The 20,073-nt window shown below is 38.3% G+C and overlaps 1 protein-coding gene across 6 annotated transcripts in view; it reads left to right on the top strand.

The window, feature by feature from the left end:
- The window catches only part of LOC110092290 (ribulose-1,5 bisphosphate carboxylase/oxygenase large subunit N-methyltransferase, chloroplastic), a 62,322-nt gene that overhangs the window by 23,166 nt on the left and 19,083 nt on the right, over positions 1-20,073 (top strand). For 4 of the 6 annotated variants that reach the window (XM_028698565.1, XM_020816780.2, XM_020816785.2 and 1 more), the window contains 5 exons: positions 2,130-2,199; positions 2,337-2,377; positions 2,518-2,598; positions 2,956-2,991; positions 10,528-10,611. In XM_028698565.1, coding sequence (XP_028554398.1) covers positions 2,130-2,199; positions 2,337-2,377; positions 2,518-2,598; positions 2,956-2,991; positions 10,528-10,611 — 312 coding nt within the window. The remainder of the gene's footprint in view (positions 1-2,129; positions 2,200-2,336; positions 2,378-2,517; positions 2,599-2,955; positions 2,992-10,527; positions 10,612-20,073) is intronic. The other 2 variants (XM_020816782.2, XM_020816784.2) reach the window with 2 other exon arrangements.

Here is a 20,073-nt window from a genome sequence, read left to right as displayed (position 1 = left end):
AAGGATACAAGATACAACAAATAAACCAAAAATAACTTCACTTTATAATAAAAGAGGACTTACAAACTTAGACACTTACAATCGACAAAATAAAGACACCTTAAACACCTAAACTTGTTTTTCTTGGATCGAGAAGAAAGGTACAAGTGGCGTCGGACTTGCGGATAGAAGAAGTAGATTAGAAGCCGAGACGAAATGAAGGAGAAGCTCGCAAGCTTTCCTAGAAGAGAGGAAGGGAATACATAGCTCGCAAGCTATAAAAGAAAACCCTCAGGTTTCTTTCCAAAAATCAGCACACATAGCATCTCTCTAAAAAAACTCTTTTTTATTCACCAAACATCACATATATATAAGACTTGAGAGGGCAGCCAAACAGCCACATAAACCTTTATTTAAACCAATCAGCTAAGGGGAAGAGGAAGGGCAATAGACACCACAAAATAGCCTCCAAAATTTGCACATTAAACAGGAAGGAAAGCCACGGGAAACACAACCAGAGAGGGACCCGAAGAGCCAACACAGAAAACAGAAAGGAGAGGCCAGGGGAAAGCAGCCAGGGGGAGAAACCGAAGAGCCCACACAAGCACCCAGCAGGTTTCATGGGAACAAGACAAAGAAGGAACCAAAGAGACACAAGAAGGGGAAGAGATAAAGGCAACCAAGGGAAGAAACCTAAGAACCACAAGGGGGAGGGAATGAATCTAATTAATTCTTACAATTTATGAGCTAGGAAGTGCAATAACTCATCCAAATAATGAGCTAGACATCAGCTCAAGCTTTAATGAGCTAGCACCAAGTAGATCCCAAGATAACAGCTCAAAACTAATGCATTCAAAGCCCAACCCGAGAACAGCCAAGGCCCAAACCGAGAGACAACAAGCAGCCCAAAGAACAAAAAGACCCAATTTGATTTGACCCCCTTCTTGCCTACATCAAGTTCTAAGAGAACTGCTATGGAGAGTTCTAGAAAAGAAAGGGGTTAATAATGCTTATATTCATGTTATTAAGGATATGTATGCAAGAGCTATTATTTTGGTTCAAACACAAGGTGGTTTGACCAAGTATTTTTCTATTTCAGTTGGATTACATCAAGGATCAACCTTAAGCCCATATCTTTTTTGCTTTAGTCATGGATGTTCTCACTATATATTTGCAAGAGGCTGTACCCAAGTGTATACTTTTTGCTTATAATATTCTTCTTGTTGACAAGACTAGAGAGGGAGTTGAAGGTAAACTTGAATTATGGAGGTCAATCTTAGAGTCTAAAGATTTTAGTTTAAGAATTTCTAAAACTAAATATATGGAGTGTAATTTTAGTAGTAATAGATCTATTGGAGGGTTTGTAACTTTGGGCTATCAAGTCATTAATAGGAGTACACGTTTTAGATATCTTGGATCTATTGTTCAGAATGATGGTGGAATAGATGGGGATATTATTTGCAGAATTAAAGTTGGATGGTTGAAGTGGAGGAATGCATGGGGCTTGTTGTGTGATAGAAAAAGTCCCCCTCAAACTTTAGGGAAAATTCTATAAGATGGTGGTGAGACCTTCAATGCTTTATGGTGCAGAATGTTGGCCATTAATAAAAGAAAAGTATAATATTAAGTTAAGTGTTATAGAGATGAGGATGCCCAGGTGGATGAGTGGCTTTACTCTTAGAGATAGGATACGGAATGACATATTAGTGAAAAGGTTGGAGTAGCTCCAATGGAAGATAAGATTAAAAAGAGTCGCCTTAGATGGTTTGGTCACATAAAACGACATCCTTCCGATGACCCGGTTAGGAAAGTAGATATATTAAATTTAACTTATGTTAAGAAATGTAGAGGTAGACCTAAAAAGAGTTGGTTAGAAAACATTTGAAATGATCTTTTTTTATTAGATTTAAATGAGAATTTGACTCTTAACATGACACAATAGAGAAAAATGACTCATGTAGCCGACCCCACATAGTGGATAAAGGCTTGGTGATGTTGTTGTTTGTTGGCTCTTCCGGGGACCTGATTTCAAATGCCATGATAAGGTCTTCCAACCAGAGCTGTTTGGCAGATTCAGGTCTAGTTGTTTTATTTCCCTTAGAATTTTCTTTTGGTTGATTATGCCCATTATGTTTTGTTTTCTTGTACAGGTTTTACAACATTTTCCTTCAATATTTGGAGACATCAGATTGGATGATTTCATGCATGCATATACGTTGGGTATGCTGCTATTGAAAGATTCAAATTTCCGTCAATGCATAAGCAGTATTCAAGTATATTTGTTCCTTTTTATGTTGGCTTTTGAGTTTTATCAACTAAGTTTTCGAGTTTGTTCTTTTTTTTTTTGGATTTTGCAGTTATATCTCGAGCATGGGGAACCTCTAACTGCATTTCCTTGGTACTGTCTTAGAAAGACTTAAAAGCTACACTTCCATTAGTTTTTTTTTTCTCCTTTTCTCTGTTGTGATACGAGTTATTATGAATTTATATATTTATGCACTTGCTTGTAGATTCTTGATATGGAAAGCATATTTGCAGGTTCCATTTGCCGATTTTCTTAATCATGACGGGGCTTCAGAGGCAGTTTTGCTCAATGATGATGGTAAAGAGATTTCAGAGGCACGTAGTCCTCTTCTTCCAATTACATCAATGAAGCTATATTGTCATGTAGTGAATATGGTGTGGTCCTTGTGAGTCGTTATCTTTTGAATGGTTTGCGAAACTGTTTGTGTGGTGCCCTGAATAACCATTTGAGGTGCATTCCCAAGTACTAAGTTTGCACCAGAGTATAAGAATGCATATAGGTTTGCACTGCAAGATATGCTTTAGTGGTAATCTAAAGAACGGTAAAAGAGTTAACAAAGGCAATAATACTTGTGTTTTTTTTTCCTGCAGAACGCCATGTCACTGTTTGTTCAAGTTTTAATTTCGATTTTTTAGCTCTGATTGGCAAACTTACAATTCTGTTTTACATAGGTCATTGCGGATCGAAATTATTCTGTTGGTGAAGAGGTCAGGTTACTTATGAATGCATCTATTTCACATTATTCTTGTAATTTATGCATTTCATGACTTCTCCATAGAATCAAAAGATAATTGTGCTTTTTAGGCTGCATAAATCTATTACTTGCTTTTTGGTCATTCATGCTGGGAAATGCCTTACTCATGCCATTAATCTTTGTTATCTTTTTCTTTGAATAATTTTCTACTTATCATGTGATACACATACTAGTGCTTGATGGAAGGCTTCTTTTTTAGGACTCGAGACAAGTTTGTGATGAGCTATAGTGACGTCAACATGGAATATGGTGTGAAATGCCCATTTTGAAATGAGGACAGTTTGGTTAAATGGACGAGGGATTAGAAGCCATGTAACTTGCTGTTTGAGCGTGTGGAAGTCAACGACCATGGCTTGTTACTGTTGAATATCTCTCATAACTTGGTTATAGCATGTAGGGTCTTGGGACGGGCGAGTTTCATGTAGGAGTTTAACTTGTGAGTTGGTTTTAGAGATCCTTTTTTAGTCCGAGTCATCATTTGATGAGGACAAAGAGTGGATATGATTTTTTTGCGGAGGTAAGTTTGGGGAATGTAATTGTTGGGAGGAGGATGAGGAGGAAACGGATTGGGGTGAATGGGTGGTGGGATGTGGGGAAAGTGGAGGAGGATGTTCTTCTAAAGTTGGTTGACTTTGTCGAGCTTGTGAGATATTTGGGAGAGGGAGTTGATGAAGTAGGAGAGGGAGTGTTGATGGAAGGCTCTTGAATTAGAGTGAGAGGTGCTGTAGTGGTTGAGATATAGTTAATTTGTGGTTGTATGGAAGTTGGGAGATAGGGGTATGAGCTTTTATCAAAGACCGCACGACGTGAGATAAAGACTTTACTTGTACATGGATCGTAGCACTTGTACTGTAACACCCCACAATACCCCTTAACAGTATTGTAGAGTGTCACACACATAAACATAACATTTTCCTTATTAAACATATTATACTTTTCATCATTTGAATCTTCATATAGAACATCCAACAATTTTATATTTGCATAAACAGAAGCATCTAATAACTCCAATTACATCAAATAAATACTTACAAAGCCACTAAGGAAATCCAAATTAATACATCACTAAATTATCTACATCCCTCAAATGTTGACTTACAAATAGAGATAAACACTAACATATAAAACGAAATAATTTGTAGTTTATTCTGTATCGATCTTTTCTTTTCCTTTACCTGTAACAACAGCCAATATGAAATAATTGGTGAGCTATGAAGCTTAATAATAGCTTAATAATTTATGCAAATTTAAATAGCAGTTATATTGCATGATTATGAAATGCACAATATTAAAATCATAAATAAAACAAACTTGACATTATTTATAAAATAACATAAAATCATATTTGGCCTTAATTTTTATTTCCTTTGAAGTCTATACCGAATATCAATTATAGTCTTTAAAAGATTTGACTACACTTTTATAAAAATATTCAATGGAGCTTAGGTCAACCTGACATTATCGTCATTGAATTACATAGAGGTTCTTTTTACCTCTTTAGGGGTCCCTTTTGCCCCATTTGCTATACATGTATCATATCAATAGAGTCTATTTTACTTCACTTATAATACATTGTCATACATGATGACCCTTTTTGCCCCACCTGCAATTGTAAGTTATACATCATTTTATAGCCAAACTTTACTTTAAATTGATATTCACTCCACTTCACATATTCATAAATAATATTTATATTGTAGCATGCTTTCATAATGATCTTTCTATTATAATTTGTTACAAAGAGTATGCATACAATATGTGGGACATGAACCTCTTTTCAAAATATTATCAATTAGAAAAACATTTAAATGAATATGTTAAATCTTATTTTAAACTCACATGATTAAATTATGTAAGTGATTGTTCATACTTGAAAACTTGGATGTATAATTTCTTCATATATTTAACAAACTTAATATCATTTTACTTTAGTGTATTCAAAATCAACCTCCATGCTTATAAATGGAAGTAATTATATTTGTAATATAATATCATTAATTACCTCCTTAAATATTCGTCATTCATCTCTTCAATGCCTCAACTTCTTACTCTTCTGCAATTATAAGTTACCTATAATGCATCTCTCTAATCTTATAAATACCGCAATATATTATGAATAAAGTATATAGCATCAACTTATACTTAACACAAAATTTACCTGAAAACCTCCTTTTATTCCACTTTTCTTCTTCCTTTTCTCTAAACTTTCCTTTGCTTCTTAGTCCTCCAAATCCTCACAGTTACTGCTCTCACTCGGCTACCAAACCCTCACAGAAATTCCACTGTGCCGAAGACTTTTACAATGCCGTGGGCACTGTACCGAGCTATGCTACGGTGTTTTCTGCACTATGCCTAAACTCACTACAGGATTCCCGTCTGATGCTTCAGTGAAATCAAAATAGAGAAAGGAATTTTGCTGCTTGCATGAAACAGATTAGGTACATTCTAACTTGTTGCTTGCGTGAAACAGATCATATAAGGAATTATTGACTTGTGTATTCCAAACAGAAGGATAAATATTAGAGATGGCCCACACACACCTAATCGAATTCCATATTCAATGGTATTTTGCCATAGAATGCTTCTCTTCATAATTAAGAAAATCTTTAAATCCTTTCTTATATCATCTATTGTTAAGTAATTTATTTCTTTAAAGTAAATTCTTTTACTAACAGTAATTGATGTTAATACTAACTTAAAAATAAATTTTTATTAAGCTTTTAGAATAAACTTTACAATATAATTACTTAATTTAAATTTTCACATACCTGAAAATTTTTGGGTCTTACATGTACTCTTTGTGGTGTGTGGAGTGTCCAATGAAGACACATTGAATGGATCTAGGAGCTAGTTTGTGAGAGGAGTACGACTGAAGCCTAGGATAGCAAGAACATGTAAAAATAATGAGATGGGCGTTTGAAGGTTGTTTGCTTTATAAAAGCTAATAGTAGTTAGTATCTTGGTGGTTTTAGCGGACATTTTATTTTTGAGATATACCATTGTTAGGAGGGAGTCAGCCCAGAGAGTGTATGGTAAGTGAGCTTCATGTAGGAGAGCACAGATAGTTTCAATGATATGACGATGCTTATGCCAGGAACCTTATTTTGTTTGGGTGTGTATGAATATGTACATTGGTGGAGTATTCAATGGTCTTTGGGAAAGGTTTGGAGTTGCATGTTGGTGCTTTCTCCACCTCCGTTAGAGCAAAGAGTTTTAATTTTAGTGTTAAATTGGGTTTCTATGATGTTCGTAAATTGTATGAATCTGTGAAGAGTTTTGGTTTTAGTAAGCTTTGGAATGACTCAAATAAAGAGGAAAAAATTGACAATAAAAGAAATTTAACCGTTGTATACTTGCATTAAAATTACTGGGAATGAGCTTGAGTATTTTACATAAATGATTGCTAGATAAGGAAAGGGTTGGCAGTGACTTTTGGTTCGATTGCAAGTGGAGTTGATATTCTAAGGTATTTGCTCTGTTTGGATCTTATAAATAAAATGGCAAGGGCTTGGGTGGCCAAGCCTATTGTGCCATAGTGCAGTAGTAGTTTATTAAGAAAGGAGTTTTGCAAGAGATTGTCTTCGTATGGAGAAGGGAATTGGGTAGAGAACTCCATGCCCTGAAGAAGCTTTTTATGTGTACGGGGATCCTTAATTGAGTAGCCCGGCGAGTCAAAGGAAATTACAACATTGCAATTACTATCAAGAGTAGATTGTGAGAAAGAGAGGGTACATGAAGGAGTTTGGGAAGGAGGAACTTACGATAGGAGTGGGTAGAAGTCCAGGGTCTATGTGTTGTATGGGTAGAGATTGTAACAAGTGTTGAAATGAGGAGTGCCATCTTGAAGTTTGTTGAGGCTAGATGTTAGATGGGGTTTACATCGGATTCGAGTATCCAATCCTAGGATGGTGTTTGTTGAGTGGTCAAAAGAGCTTGATGATCATGTTGTGGGAATGTAATCTAGATTGGTGCAGTGCCAGCAGGTAACAGGTCGAGGCCAGGTAATTTTTTTGTTGCATATTTGACAATTTATAGCTTTTATATTGGAGGTTTGGTGTAAACCCCAAATTGAGGTAATAAAAGTGTCAACACATTATTTTTTAAAGTTTAAAATAAGTATAATCAATAATATTTTTTAGTATAATTAAATGTTTAATAAATTAATATTTATTTAACAGTTAATTAATGTTAAGTCAATTTTAATATAAGTTAATTTTAGCATTTATATTAAGATAATTAATGTTAAGTCAATTGAAATTAATATTTATTACTGAACAGATGCTTTTTTTGGATGTTAATGAGCAACTATTTTAAGTAGTTTTGGTGACTCATTATTACTTCTGATGAACACGTAAGCAAGCAGTTGAAGTGATGGCCACGGAACAGATGTCTGTAAGGGAAGGGGTGTGAGCATCAAGCAGTTATTTGTTCTCTAGTTTCCTTTGGTTTTCATGCATACAAGCTAAACATAAGAGAGTGAGGGTTCGGTTGTGTGAAGGAACAGCAAATTATTTGAGAAATAGAGGCTGTGAAGAGAATCTAGTTATATTTGTTTTGCTTCATTTTAATAGGATTTTCATGTGCTTGGAAAAGGGGAGATCGTGGTTTTTTCCAGAAACAGTTGAATGCGAAGCATTGGAATAAGAATTCTGGGAATTCGGTGGATGTAGGGGATGTAGTAAGGAAGGGAGTGAGTTAGTTCGGCACAGAGAAGTGAATCTCTGCACATTGCTTGGAGTGAAGTCTCGGCACTGGAATCGGATCAAGAGAAAAATTAGTATATGCGATTAGGAAAAATAGGAAGAAGTGCGGGTGCAGAGTTTAATGGAATTTCTGCTTTGTGAGGAATCAGAGAACATAAATTTTGAGAAGGAAATTTCTGGACGGGGATCTCGGCTGCGAGAGCAAAGAACAATGAAGGAAGAATAGGAAGGAAAGTGTATTGAAATAAGAGTAAGCATTTTTTAGTATATTCATGGTTGTCTTTTTTATTTCTAAAAAATGATAAAAGTATTGAAGAAGTGTATAACAATTGTAATTTTAGGATTCATCATATTTATGCAAGGAAGTTTTGAGATAGTTATCAAAGGAGAATGTTATGTGGTGTAGAATTGGAAGAGGAAGTTCGTCAAAGAGGTAAGTAATGCAATTATATTAAAAATATAATTAGTTCATTTTTAAAACATGAAGAGTTAATTTTGAATGCTTAATGATATTAAATTTGTTCAATGGATGGAAAGGGATTACACATCCAAATTTTCAAGTATGAACAACCACTTTTATAATTTAATCATGTGAGGTTAAAATAATATTTAGTATGTTCATCTATATATTTTCTTATTTGATAATGTTTTGAAAAGATGTCTATTTTCTTACATATTGTATTCATATTCTTTGTATACAAATAATATAACATAAATGTCATTATGAAAGCATGTTTGAATAAGTATGAACTATAAACATTTGAAGTGTATTGTATATCAATTTAAAGTACAGTTTGATTATAAAATGATGTATAATTTATAATTGTAGGTGGGGTATAAGGGTCCTCATATATGACAATGCATTGTAAATGGGGCAAAAGGGACCCCAGAGAATATGATACTTGCATAGCATGTGGGACAAAGGGTCTCCTAAAGAGGCAAAATGGAATTTTATGTAATTCAATGGCGATAATGCCAGGTTTATCTAGGCTCTATTCAATGTTTTTTTGTAAGCGTAGCCAAATTTTTTAAAGACTAAAATTGATATTAAGTAAAGACTCATATGAAGTAAATGTTAATGCTAACTGTGATTTTATGATGTTTATAACTAATATCAAGTTTGTTTAATTTATGATTTCAATGTTGTGAATTTTATGATAATGCAATTAAAAATTGTATAACTTATTGAGGCTCATAGACTGTTATTACAAAAGGGTCATTAGTTATTTCATACTGGCTGTTATTATAGGTAAAGGAAAGGAAAATGTCGTTGAAGAATAATTTGCAAATTATTTCATATTATATGTTAATGTTTAGCTTTGCTCATAAGTCTACAACGGATGTATGTAGATAATTTTGTGATATAATATTTGGGATTGTATTAGTGGCTCTATAAATATTTGTTTGATATAACTGGAGTTCCATTTATATAATAAATGTAATGTTGTTGATACTTTAGACAATATAAGAATGATGATAAGTATCATATATTTAAGGTTAAAACATGTTATGTTTATGTGTGTGACATTTAATAATACTGTTAAAGGGTATTGTGAGGTGTTACATTTGATTTCCATGAAACTTGGGTGAATACCACATTTAACTGCTGTGGGAGAGTTGCAACCAAAACATTAAGCAATAGTATGTGTATCCAATGATAAATAGATAATTTTTTAAGCAATTATATCTAATTATCACAAAAGCATTAATTTTTGAGATATATTGGGTCATGGACTGGTTGTTCATGGAGGTATTGTGTAGTCTGTTACTCTGTTCTTTAATTGAAGAATTCAAGACCGGTTACCTTACATGCTTAATCTTAATGGCAACGGCTAGGTTTTGATCAATAAGGTTTTTTCAAGGATAGGGAGGGTTTGAAATTTTAGAACCAGATTTTGTTTTGATGAATTTATCTCGACAAAGCCAAATATATAATAGCATGGAAGAATTCAATGATTTTGGATCTCTCATATTGAGTCATTATCGATGGTGAGGTGAGTAGAGATAAGGTGTTTGATATTGGAGGTAAGGAATTTGAGAGAGGATGGTGTGGTGATGTTAGAACCTGCTTCTGATTCGTGGTGACTGGAGGCGGATTGCTCCATTGGATTATTTGAGATGGATTGCCATAGGCTGTGAGATGATCTGATACCATGAAAGAATGGTTTAGGCCAGAATATTTATACAGAGAGGAGATGCAGAAAGTAGAGTTGGCGAATTAATTTCCATTTCATTACAGTGACAGTGACAAGAGATTACGTTATATTCAAGGTATATAGAATTTTCTTGTAATACTATACTATAAGTTTATTAGCTATTCATGGTCTTGACGAGAGGGGCTGCTGTCATCCTAGGTGGAGACGGATTCAAGGGAGTGGTGGCTGTTCCAGTGAGCTGGCAACAGATGTGATGTCTGTTTTGGTTGTGAGAAGATCTATTAATCAACTCTTAAATTTTTTTATGTTTCTACGCACCAATTATACAATCTGCTATGCTTCTAAAATATATTGTTGGATGCAAAAGCACTTCGGCTGTGCATAAGCTTACTGTATCTCCTCTTGGACAGTCACTTCGAATTCTGTACTGTTATAACATTTAAATACTCGTGGTATTGTTGTATGTATATTTTACATTTCCATACCAATTGTTGCTCAGTAAATTATGGTTAAAGTTGTTTACATTAAACCTGTGTTTCTCATGCTACTGTCAAGTTTTTTTAGCTTCCTTTTGTATCTACATGTAGAAGCTTATTAAACGATTTAATAATGCATTGGCAACAAATTCAGGTTCTGATAAGATACGGGAAGTTTTCAAATTCTACACTTATGTTGGATTACGGATTTACACTTCCACATAATATTAATGATCAGGTTAATCTTCTTACAATTCCAAATGCACTATCTTGGAACCTGATAAAGATGAATCTCTTTTTTAAGTTTTGAAGTTGTATCCTTCCTAAGCATCTTACCATCTTATAGCATCTGCCTTTTGAATCTTCTTGTTTTTTTGTTTTGTTTTGTTTTGAGTGTGCTTGTGATTTAAAATAGTGGTTCAGTGAACTAATAGTTACAATAGAACCGTTCAGTAGATTGGTTCTCTTTCTATATAGAATGATTATGATAGGAATACTTGAGTTCGCAAGAAAACTGTGGGCTCTGAAAATTTGACCCTGGCCTCCCCGCCGCGACTGATTTGTGCTTTTTCTTTGGCGATGGGAGTTTTAACGAAATAAGTTCCGGGGTAAATTTTGGAAGGCAGATGGGTTTGTAGATAAGACACTACCAGAGATTTCGCCCTCATTTTGCGAGGACTTTATGATCTGAGTTCTGGTTTCCTATAGGCGCAAGCCCCTATAGTTAATTACCCCTCCCGATCACGAGAGAGAACTTTCGATTAAGGCTAGTCATCGATCAGATACGTAGGAATACGTGTTATCTGGCATATAGTAGCAGCAATAGATTGGATACTGATAGAAATTGGATTTGGAAATTTGGGAAAATTGTGGACGGGTGGATGTTGGAAAATTTGAGGATGTTGGATATTTAAAATTGAAATTTTTCCATCTTGCAACTTAAGCTGATGTGGGGGGAATGGATGATAGACCCGATCAAGATCCCAATGTTCCGTCGTCCCGACATCGTGGTCCCTGGTCTATTTATCAGAGGAGGTAGTCGACCAACCTGACAAAAGTCTCTGTTGTGCATCCATGGTTTTGCTTTCGTCCAAGAGTATTCTTGTAGACTTGGGTTAATATTTGCCCTAAGGGGATAAATTTGAATCCACCTTAGCTGACAGAGGGCTTTGTGCCATATCGATAATATCATATTGATTCATTCTCAAAGGATTTGATGCCGCTAAGGAGCGTATTGGCTCTGCCATAACTGGTATTTCGTAGGTACCATATTTGGCGGCAAAACACTCACTGCAGAGGCGAGGCGACCTCGGTCATAACCATTTATCCCTACGGTGCCATTTGGCGGTAAAACGTCCAGGCCGGTTAGGAGGACACGTACACGTCTTATTGGCAGGAGACTGTTTTGAGAATGAATCATAGTGATATTTTCGACTAGGCATTTGGCTCTAAGTGAGCTAAAGTTATATTTGAATTTGTCCACCCCTGTAAACTGTTGCGGAGGTGGTCTGGATTTGTTTTAAGTGATTGATTGATTGAATTTTGATTTTAAATATCTGGAATTGGAATTTGTTGGGTTTTGGACTATTTGGGTGGAGCTTTGGATTAAATGGACCTCCGGTTTAGATCTGCCTTTGACACGGCCATCATCGGGGTATATTTTGGGTCATTTCCACTTGAAAATATTGGCATTTTGTGGATGAACCTTGTCGACTCTATCGAGCTGTCGACAGAGGATCGGGTTTTGTAGGCTTTGTGCCATTGTTAGTGAATTCTTTTGATTATAGGCTTTGACGTCCTAATATGAATGTATTAAAACAAATATACCGGTCACCACAATCTTATATTTGCTTAATGGTTCGAACCCTGTCGACTCCTATTGATCTGTATAGAAGGATCTTCACTTATTGACTCGCGCAGCATCCCTAGACGTAATGTGTGTACCAATAACACGCTCGTCGGGGCCCATGCGGGTCGAGAATATATTTTCCCCTTTAGTGTACCTATGTGCATACAAGTTATAGAGTACGTGCAGGGGTACTTTGAAATAATTGTAGTTTTGTAGATAACTATCGTTTGGATGCACACAACTTTTCATTTGAGAGCTTATACACGCCTTCTGTCCGCTAGTACGAGTGTCGCGGATCTGGTGGCAGTAGTATCTGGATTTCAAAAGGTACCTCATCGTTCTGATGTTGACTCCCCCTTTCTCATTCACCGGGGATGGCTTCCTTGAAATTCGTGGCCACTGCCTTGAAATAGACTCTTTTCAAGCTCTTTAGTGTAGTAGACTTATCACTTTCGATATTTGTGGACACCAGAATTATTTTCTTCTTAAGTATGGGATTAAGAAGAGACTTTGGAACACCAAGAAGATTAGTTCTAAATTGTTCGAGCATCCCTTCCATTTTATCAGGTGGTGTCCTTTTTCGTACATCGAGTTGCCCTTGTACTCGACATGCTTGAAGATCTTAATCACCGTTGTCGTAGGTGATATCCGTACTTGTACCCACAATGGTTCGTTGTACTTATGATACACTCACTGTTGTTATCCACAAGCAGCTTGTATGTATTTGCAGAGGACCGTTGTATCCACTACAACCTTCTGGAAGTGTTTGTAGGTAGCCATTATTCCTACATCATATCCACACTTTCACCAATCTCGGGTGGGTTTTGCTAATTGTACTTATCTATAGGGGACAGTCCTCCGCTATTGAATGCCGGTATTGCCATCTCAATCTACGGGCATTGATACTTATGTTGGAGATTCCAATGGTGCATATGGGAGGGACACCCATGCATTTCATTCTTGCAGGTACGATGCACCCGATCTCATAGAGACTGTTTTAAGAGTCTACTACATTCTTTGCTTGCATGCATTGAGGTCTTGTAGTGCGCCTTAGTCACATTTTTTTACTAGGGTCAATGTATTTCATCTGACATTGAGTCACTATTGACTGTACAAATGTTCTTGAAGTTTGAGTTTCCTCGTGCATGATTTATGTTTTGCTCCTTGCATGTGTTTGAATGCAAGTTCAGTTTCATTAATACTTGAGTTCAAACTCAGTATGAGTCTTCCATATTCATTCAAGTCTTCTACTTTCATACTGAGTTCATCCGGATTTGAATTTAATGCTTGCAAATCCAAATTTCACTTGGCGTCGTATAGTTCAAGCTCAAATGCATAAGTTCTTGTTGTCCACATATTGTTCTAGTTTTGAGTTCAGAGTACAAGTCCAAGTCCTTGATCAGACCTGATTCAAGTCTTTTGTTCACTCAAGTTTGATTTGAGTTCATATTCCTTTAGCTCAAATTCATGTTCAAGTGTTTGTTCAGGATCTTCTGAAGTCCTTGCAAGTTCAATTCATGTTAGAGTTCACTTGAGTTTGAGTTCTACATTCGGGTCCCCTGATGCTACACAGTTCAAGTTCTAAGTACAAGTTCAAGTGCTTGTTTAGGGTCTTTCTGAAGTCCTTGCAAGTGCGATTGCATGTTCGTATTGACTTGAGTTTGGTTCCAGTTTGATTTTATTTCGTTTGGGTTTGACCTTTAGAAATCATTTAAATTTTGTTCAGGTTTAGGTCCACAAATCCACTGTTCATTTGAGTCCAAGTTCTATGTTTTCAGTTCAAGTCAACAAGTCATATGTTCTTCGTACAAGTCCTCTGCTAATTTAGTTTAAGTTCTATGTGTTCAGTTCAAGTATGGGTCCTCTGCATTGCTGCTCAAATGATATCTTCAAATTGTTCAAGCCTTATGTACTTCAGTGAAAATTTCGGCAGCACCCCGGCATATCCCCCATTTGGGGGAAATGTAGGGGAGCTGGGCCTTCCCACCACGCTACTTGAGGGTGTATGGTAGGTGTCCTTAGACACCGCAGCCATACATCTTTTCATCCCACCACGCTACAAGAGCGTGTATGGGGCCTTCAACAGTACCCGTACGAGAACACCAGCGACTTCCCCACCACGCTACAAGAGCGTGTATAGGGCTTACCCATCTCGCCGTATGTGTTGCACCGGGCTTCCTCCTACCGTGCTACAAGAGTGCGTATAGGTGGTTCTCCGGTCCGCCACAAACGCCGAGAATAGGATTTGGGAGATTATACCTTGCGTAGCAGTCGTTGGCGTCGATGTTGAGGTCAAGGACAGTTCCACCACGCTACAAGAGCGTGTAATAGGGCCTTACCCGCTCCGTCCACCTATTGCCACTGGATTCCCCACCCACCATGCTACAGAGCGCGCATATGGAGGTCCACAAGTGCATCAAGCACATCGAGGTGGGTTTTAAGTTAGAAATTTATACCTTAGGGCCCGACTGACTGGCAGTGGAGGGCACGAAAACCGAGGTGGGAGGAGCATCTTCTATTTTTCTTCCCCTCTTTTTTTGAATTAATTATAATTAATATTAATTTAATAATAAATTATTTTTAAGTTAATTACTTTTAATTAATTATAATTAATTAAAATTATTAGTTATAAATTTAATCCCATAATAAATAAACTATTAATTAAATTAATAATATTATAAATTATAAATTAATTAAATAACTCTAATTAAAATTAATTATAATAATTTAATTAGAATTAAATATAATAATTATAATAATTAGCATTAATTAAAAATACATTATATATATTTGGAATTCCTCGGCACGGTGGATTGACGGGATTTGGTCGGAGTAGCGTGCAAGGGGGGTTTACCTTCACGGATGGTGAGTAAGCTCCCGTCGTTGGCTCCGATCTGGCAGGTAAGGAAGTCATGGATGGAGTGAAGTCGAACAACTAAGGAGCTGAAGAAGAGGCACGAAAGGGAGGAAGTTACTTCACAGCTGCGAGCCTCCGTCCTTGCTCCCGATCAAACTGTTATCACTTCCGATCCGATCGCAAGGGATCGTCGTCGAGGGGATGAAGTCGACCAGCCACAGAGGAGTTGAAGCAGGGGCGGAAGGTCGAAAGTTACCCCCACAACAAGCGTGCTCCCGAGCTTGCTTCCTATCAAAATGCGTAACTTCCGCTCCAACTTGAAGGAAAGTCTTCGGAGGAGCAAAGTCGAACGTCCACGATGGAGCTTCCGAACCAGCGTGCTCGCGTTGTCGCTTCCGATCAAAACGTTGTCACTTCCGATCCACAGGAGGGGAAAGTCACTGGAGAAGCGAAGTCGAACCGCAGCGAAGAGGACGGAGAAGCGCACGACCGAGAGAAAGTTATCTTTGCAGCAAGCGGCTCCTATTGTTGCCTCCGATCAAACGTCGTAACTTCCGGCCCGACGGGAAAGGAAAGTAGTTGAGTGATCGAGGTCGAACAGAGGCGAGAGAGGGAGCGAAGAAGCCCCGAAACCTCCCTCCGGCCTTTTAACAATCGCCAGAGATCGTGAGGGATGTGATGTCGTCATGTGTAGGTATGGAGAAGACGTGCGAGCGACGTGGTTGAATGTCCGAACATGTATGGTATTTTTTTCTCCTTTTTTGTTTCGTTTGCTACAGAGAAGGGTCAACACAAACCTATCACTAATTGGTGAAAACAGTTAGAAAGCTTCAAGATCTTTGATGAAAACTATCCAAAAATAGTAGATTGGATTATAAGAATCAAACCAAAAGCAAGAACAAACAAGATACAATTGATCCTCAGTTTGAGAGGAGGATCATTCTCTCTCAATCTCTAGACGATGAGTCTAGAGCCTAAGACCACAAAGAGAACTCCAAGAGAAACAAAAAACATGGCTGCCCTAAACCTAGCCCTCTCATGCTCTTTAATACCAAATACTCAAATTTTGTTTCCTAATACAAAATTCTTTAATTCAATTAATTCCTGATACAAAACTTCATACTACATAATCCCTTAATTCAAAACAATTTCCTTCTTTGCTTTTGCCGCCCCCTCTCTCTCCTCTTACCGCCCTAGAGGGCCCGACTTGCATTCAAGGGAGGCGGTTTAGCCTGCCTCCTGTAGACCTGGGTCGGCCTCACCTGGGCCGGCTGAGTTGGTTCTTTTGGAACCGTATCAATACCTGCCTCCCAAAGACTCACCTTTTCCTCAAGGTGAAAATTGGGAAATTGATATTTCACCCTCTCATAAGGTTCCCACGTGGCATCATTGTCTGGGAGATTTTTCCACTTAATTAGTACTTCCTTGGTTTCGTCTTCTTTCTGGCGCACCCCTATTAATTCTAAGGGTTCTAAAACCACCTCCAACTCCTCTGTGAGTGTTGCCGGTAACACAGAGCTGGCTATATAATCTCCAATGACCCTTCTCAACTGAGATACATGAAAAATCGGATGTATAGTCGCCGTTGGTGGTAATTTCAGCCGATACGCCACCGTACTAATCTTCTCCACTACTTCATATAGCCCAAAATATCTTAGTGCAAGCTTCTCATTTCCCCTATTGGTGACTGATCTTTGCCTATAAGGCCTTAGCTTCAAGAACACCCTTTCTCCTTCCTCAAACTGGATGTCTCTCCTATGCTCGTATGCCTATTTTCTCATAATTTGCTGAGCTCGCAGCAGATGCCTCTTCAATTCTTCCAACACCCTGTCCCTCTCCTCCAACTACTCCTTCACTGAAGAAACTGGAGTACTGCTACTCCCAAAATGCACGAAGTGAGGTGGATCCCTTCCATATAATGCCTTGAATGGTATCATCTGAGAAGTCGAATGATAAAAGGTGTTGTACCAGTACTCAACCCATGATAGCCACTTGACCTAAAGTCAGGGTGTCTTTGACACAAATCATCTAAGATAGGTCTCCAAGCTCCTGTTGACCACTTATATTTGGCCATCTGTCTGTGGGTGGTAGGCGATGCTCATCTTCAAAATTGTCCCCTGCATTCTGAACAACTCCCTCCAAAAGTAGCTGAGGAACACATTGTCTCCATATGATACTATCGCCTATGGTACTCTATGCAATTTGACCACCTCTCTGATGAAAGCTGAAGATACTGTAACCGTTGTGTATGGACGTCAGAGGGGAATGAAATGAGCATACTTAATCTGTCCACCACCACCATAATTACTATGAACCCTTCTGATCGGGGCAGCCCATCTATGAAATCCATGGATATCTCCTCCCATACCCTACCCGGTAAAGCCAATGGCTGTAGTTGTCATCCTGTGCACATAGCCAGGTATTTGTTCCTCTGACTGACCTCACATCGTGCCACTATCTCCTCTACATCTTTATGCATCCACTTCCAATACAACTTCGAGGCTAGCCTTATGTAGGTCTTCTGCACTCCTGAGTGACCCCTAACTGCACTCCCGTGGAACTCCTACAGTAAGTGTAGAATGTGGACTGATGTCCTGGGCATTACAAATCTTCCTTGGTGCAAAAGTCTTTCCCCCTCCAATGAGTACCCTGGATGGCTACCCCTTTTCCTCAGTAACTCTATCATGATCTTTCCCAACTCCTCATCCTTCGCTCTCTCCTCCCTACTGGCCTCCCAATCTAACATCAAAGGAACCGATAATGCTACTATATGCAGCTCCCCCATACATCTGTATAAGGCATATGCTGCTGTGGGCTTCGAAAATTCGGCCCCAGCCTCCGCCCGCTGATTGCTTTCTCTTCGGCGAGGGAGTTTTAACGGAATTAATTCCGGGGTAAATTTTGGAAGGCAAACGGGTTCGTAGATAAGACACTACACAGAGATTTCGCCCTCATTTTATGAGGACTTTATGATCTGAGTTCTGATTTCCTATAGGCGCAAGCCCCTATAGTTAATTACCCTTCCCAATAATGATAGAGAATTTTCGATTAAGGCTAGTCGGCAATCAGATACGTAGAAATACGTGCATCTGGCATATAGTAGCTGCATGTGTTTCGAATTTGGAAATGATTGAGAATTTGAAAAGTTTGATATTTAAAAGTAGAAATTTCACCATCTAGCACTTAGAGCGGATGGTGGGTCAGAGGGCCCCGGGTCGTCATAACCGTTTATCCTGCGGTGTCATTTGGCGGCAAACCGCCGGTTAGAGGATACGTACCACGTCCTTACTAACCGGCAGGAGATTGTTTTGAGAATGGATCCTAGTGATATTTTCGACTAGGCATTTTGCTCTTTGTGAGCTGAAGTAAATTTTGATTTGTCCACCAGGCAAACGGTTGCGGAGGGTGGATGGATTTTGCTTTGAGTGGTTGATGGATTTATTTCAAATTTAAATATTTTGGAATTTATGATTTGTGGAATTTTGGATTTTGGACTTTTGGGAGGCATTTAAGAATGCCTGAAATTGACCCCTCCGGTTGAGATCTTCATTCAACACGGCCATCATCGGGGTAAACTCGAGGTCACTTGAAAAATATTTGAATTTTGTAGATGTTTGAGGGCATTTTTGAAATATATTGTGGACCCCTCCGGTTGAGATAAGCAATCAATGCGGCCATCATTAGGGTGTTTGGGGTCATTTCCCTTTGACGGAACCTTGTCGACTCGACGAAGCTTTTGACCAAGGATCAGGTTTTGTAGGCTTCGTGCCTTTTGTTAAGTGAATTCTTTTGATCGTGGGCCTTGAAACCCCAATATAAGTGTATTGAAACAAATACACTGGTCGCCACAGCCGTATATTCGTTTAAAGGTTCGAACCCTGTCAACTTCTATTGATTCGTATAGAAGGATTGGGTTCGAACTAGAATTCACTTATCGACCCGCACAGCATCTCTATGTATCACGTGTGTACCAATAACACGCTCGTCGGTGCCCATGCGGGTGATTTTTATATTGATTTAGACATACCCCATTGTGTACCTATGTGTATACAAACTATAGTGCAGGTGCAGGGGTACTTTAAAACATTTTGTAAACGCCTTCTGCTCGCTTGCATGGATATTGCGGGTCCGGTGGCGTTGCGTTGTAGATTGTAGACGCCTTCTGTCTGCTTGTATGAATGTTGCAGATCCGGTGGCGTTTTGGTCTTGATGTTGACCCCCTCCCCCTTTCTCATTCACCGGGGAGGGTTTTCTGGATTTTTGGAGTCAATGACTGCTGATTTGGAAAGAAATCCTTTTAGACTCTTCTGCGTAGTGGACTTGCTATTTCCGGTGTTTGTGGGCACCTGAATTGCTTTTCTTCTAATGTGTAGAACCAAGAAGAAACTTTGGAACACCAGGAAGTTTGTTTCTAATTTGTTCAAACATTTCCTCCCTTCCACCAGGGGTGTCCTTTTCGTACATCGGGCTGCCTTTATAACTGGTGTACTTTTAGATTTTGATCACCGCTGTCGTAGGTGATATCAATACTTGTGCCCACAGTGATTCGTTATGCAATGCACTGTTGTTATCCACAAGTATACATTTGCAGGGGACCGCTGTATCCACTACGAGCTCCTAGGAGTATTCGTAGGGGAGCCATCGTCAACTTCGCCATTTCCGCCTTTCACCAATCTCAGGTGGATGATAGTTGAATTTGTTTGTAGAAGATGGATCTTTAATTGCTGGTCTCCAGTATTGCCCTCTCAATCAACAGACGATCATAGGGATCGTCGTAGGAGATATTTGTACTTGTGCCCACAGTGGCCTGATGTGCTTACGATATGCCCACTGTTGTTATCCACAAGTTGCTCATATTTGCTTGTAAGGATCCGTCGTATTTGCTACGAGTTCCTAGGGATGTTTGTAGGAGACCCTTGTTTCTTGCATCATATCCACCCTTTCACCGATCTCGGGCGGTTGTTGTACTTGTTTGACCTCGTAGGGATCGTCGT

The sequence above is a fragment of the Dendrobium catenatum genome, unplaced genomic scaffold, assembly GCF_001605985.2.
Source record: "Dendrobium catenatum unplaced genomic scaffold, ASM160598v2 fragScaff_scaffold_1105, whole genome shotgun sequence".
NCBI lineage: Eukaryota > Viridiplantae > Streptophyta > Magnoliopsida > Asparagales > Orchidaceae > Dendrobium > Dendrobium catenatum.
The sequence above is the reverse complement of the archived record's forward strand: the minus strand, read 5'-3'. Positions and strand labels throughout refer to the sequence as shown.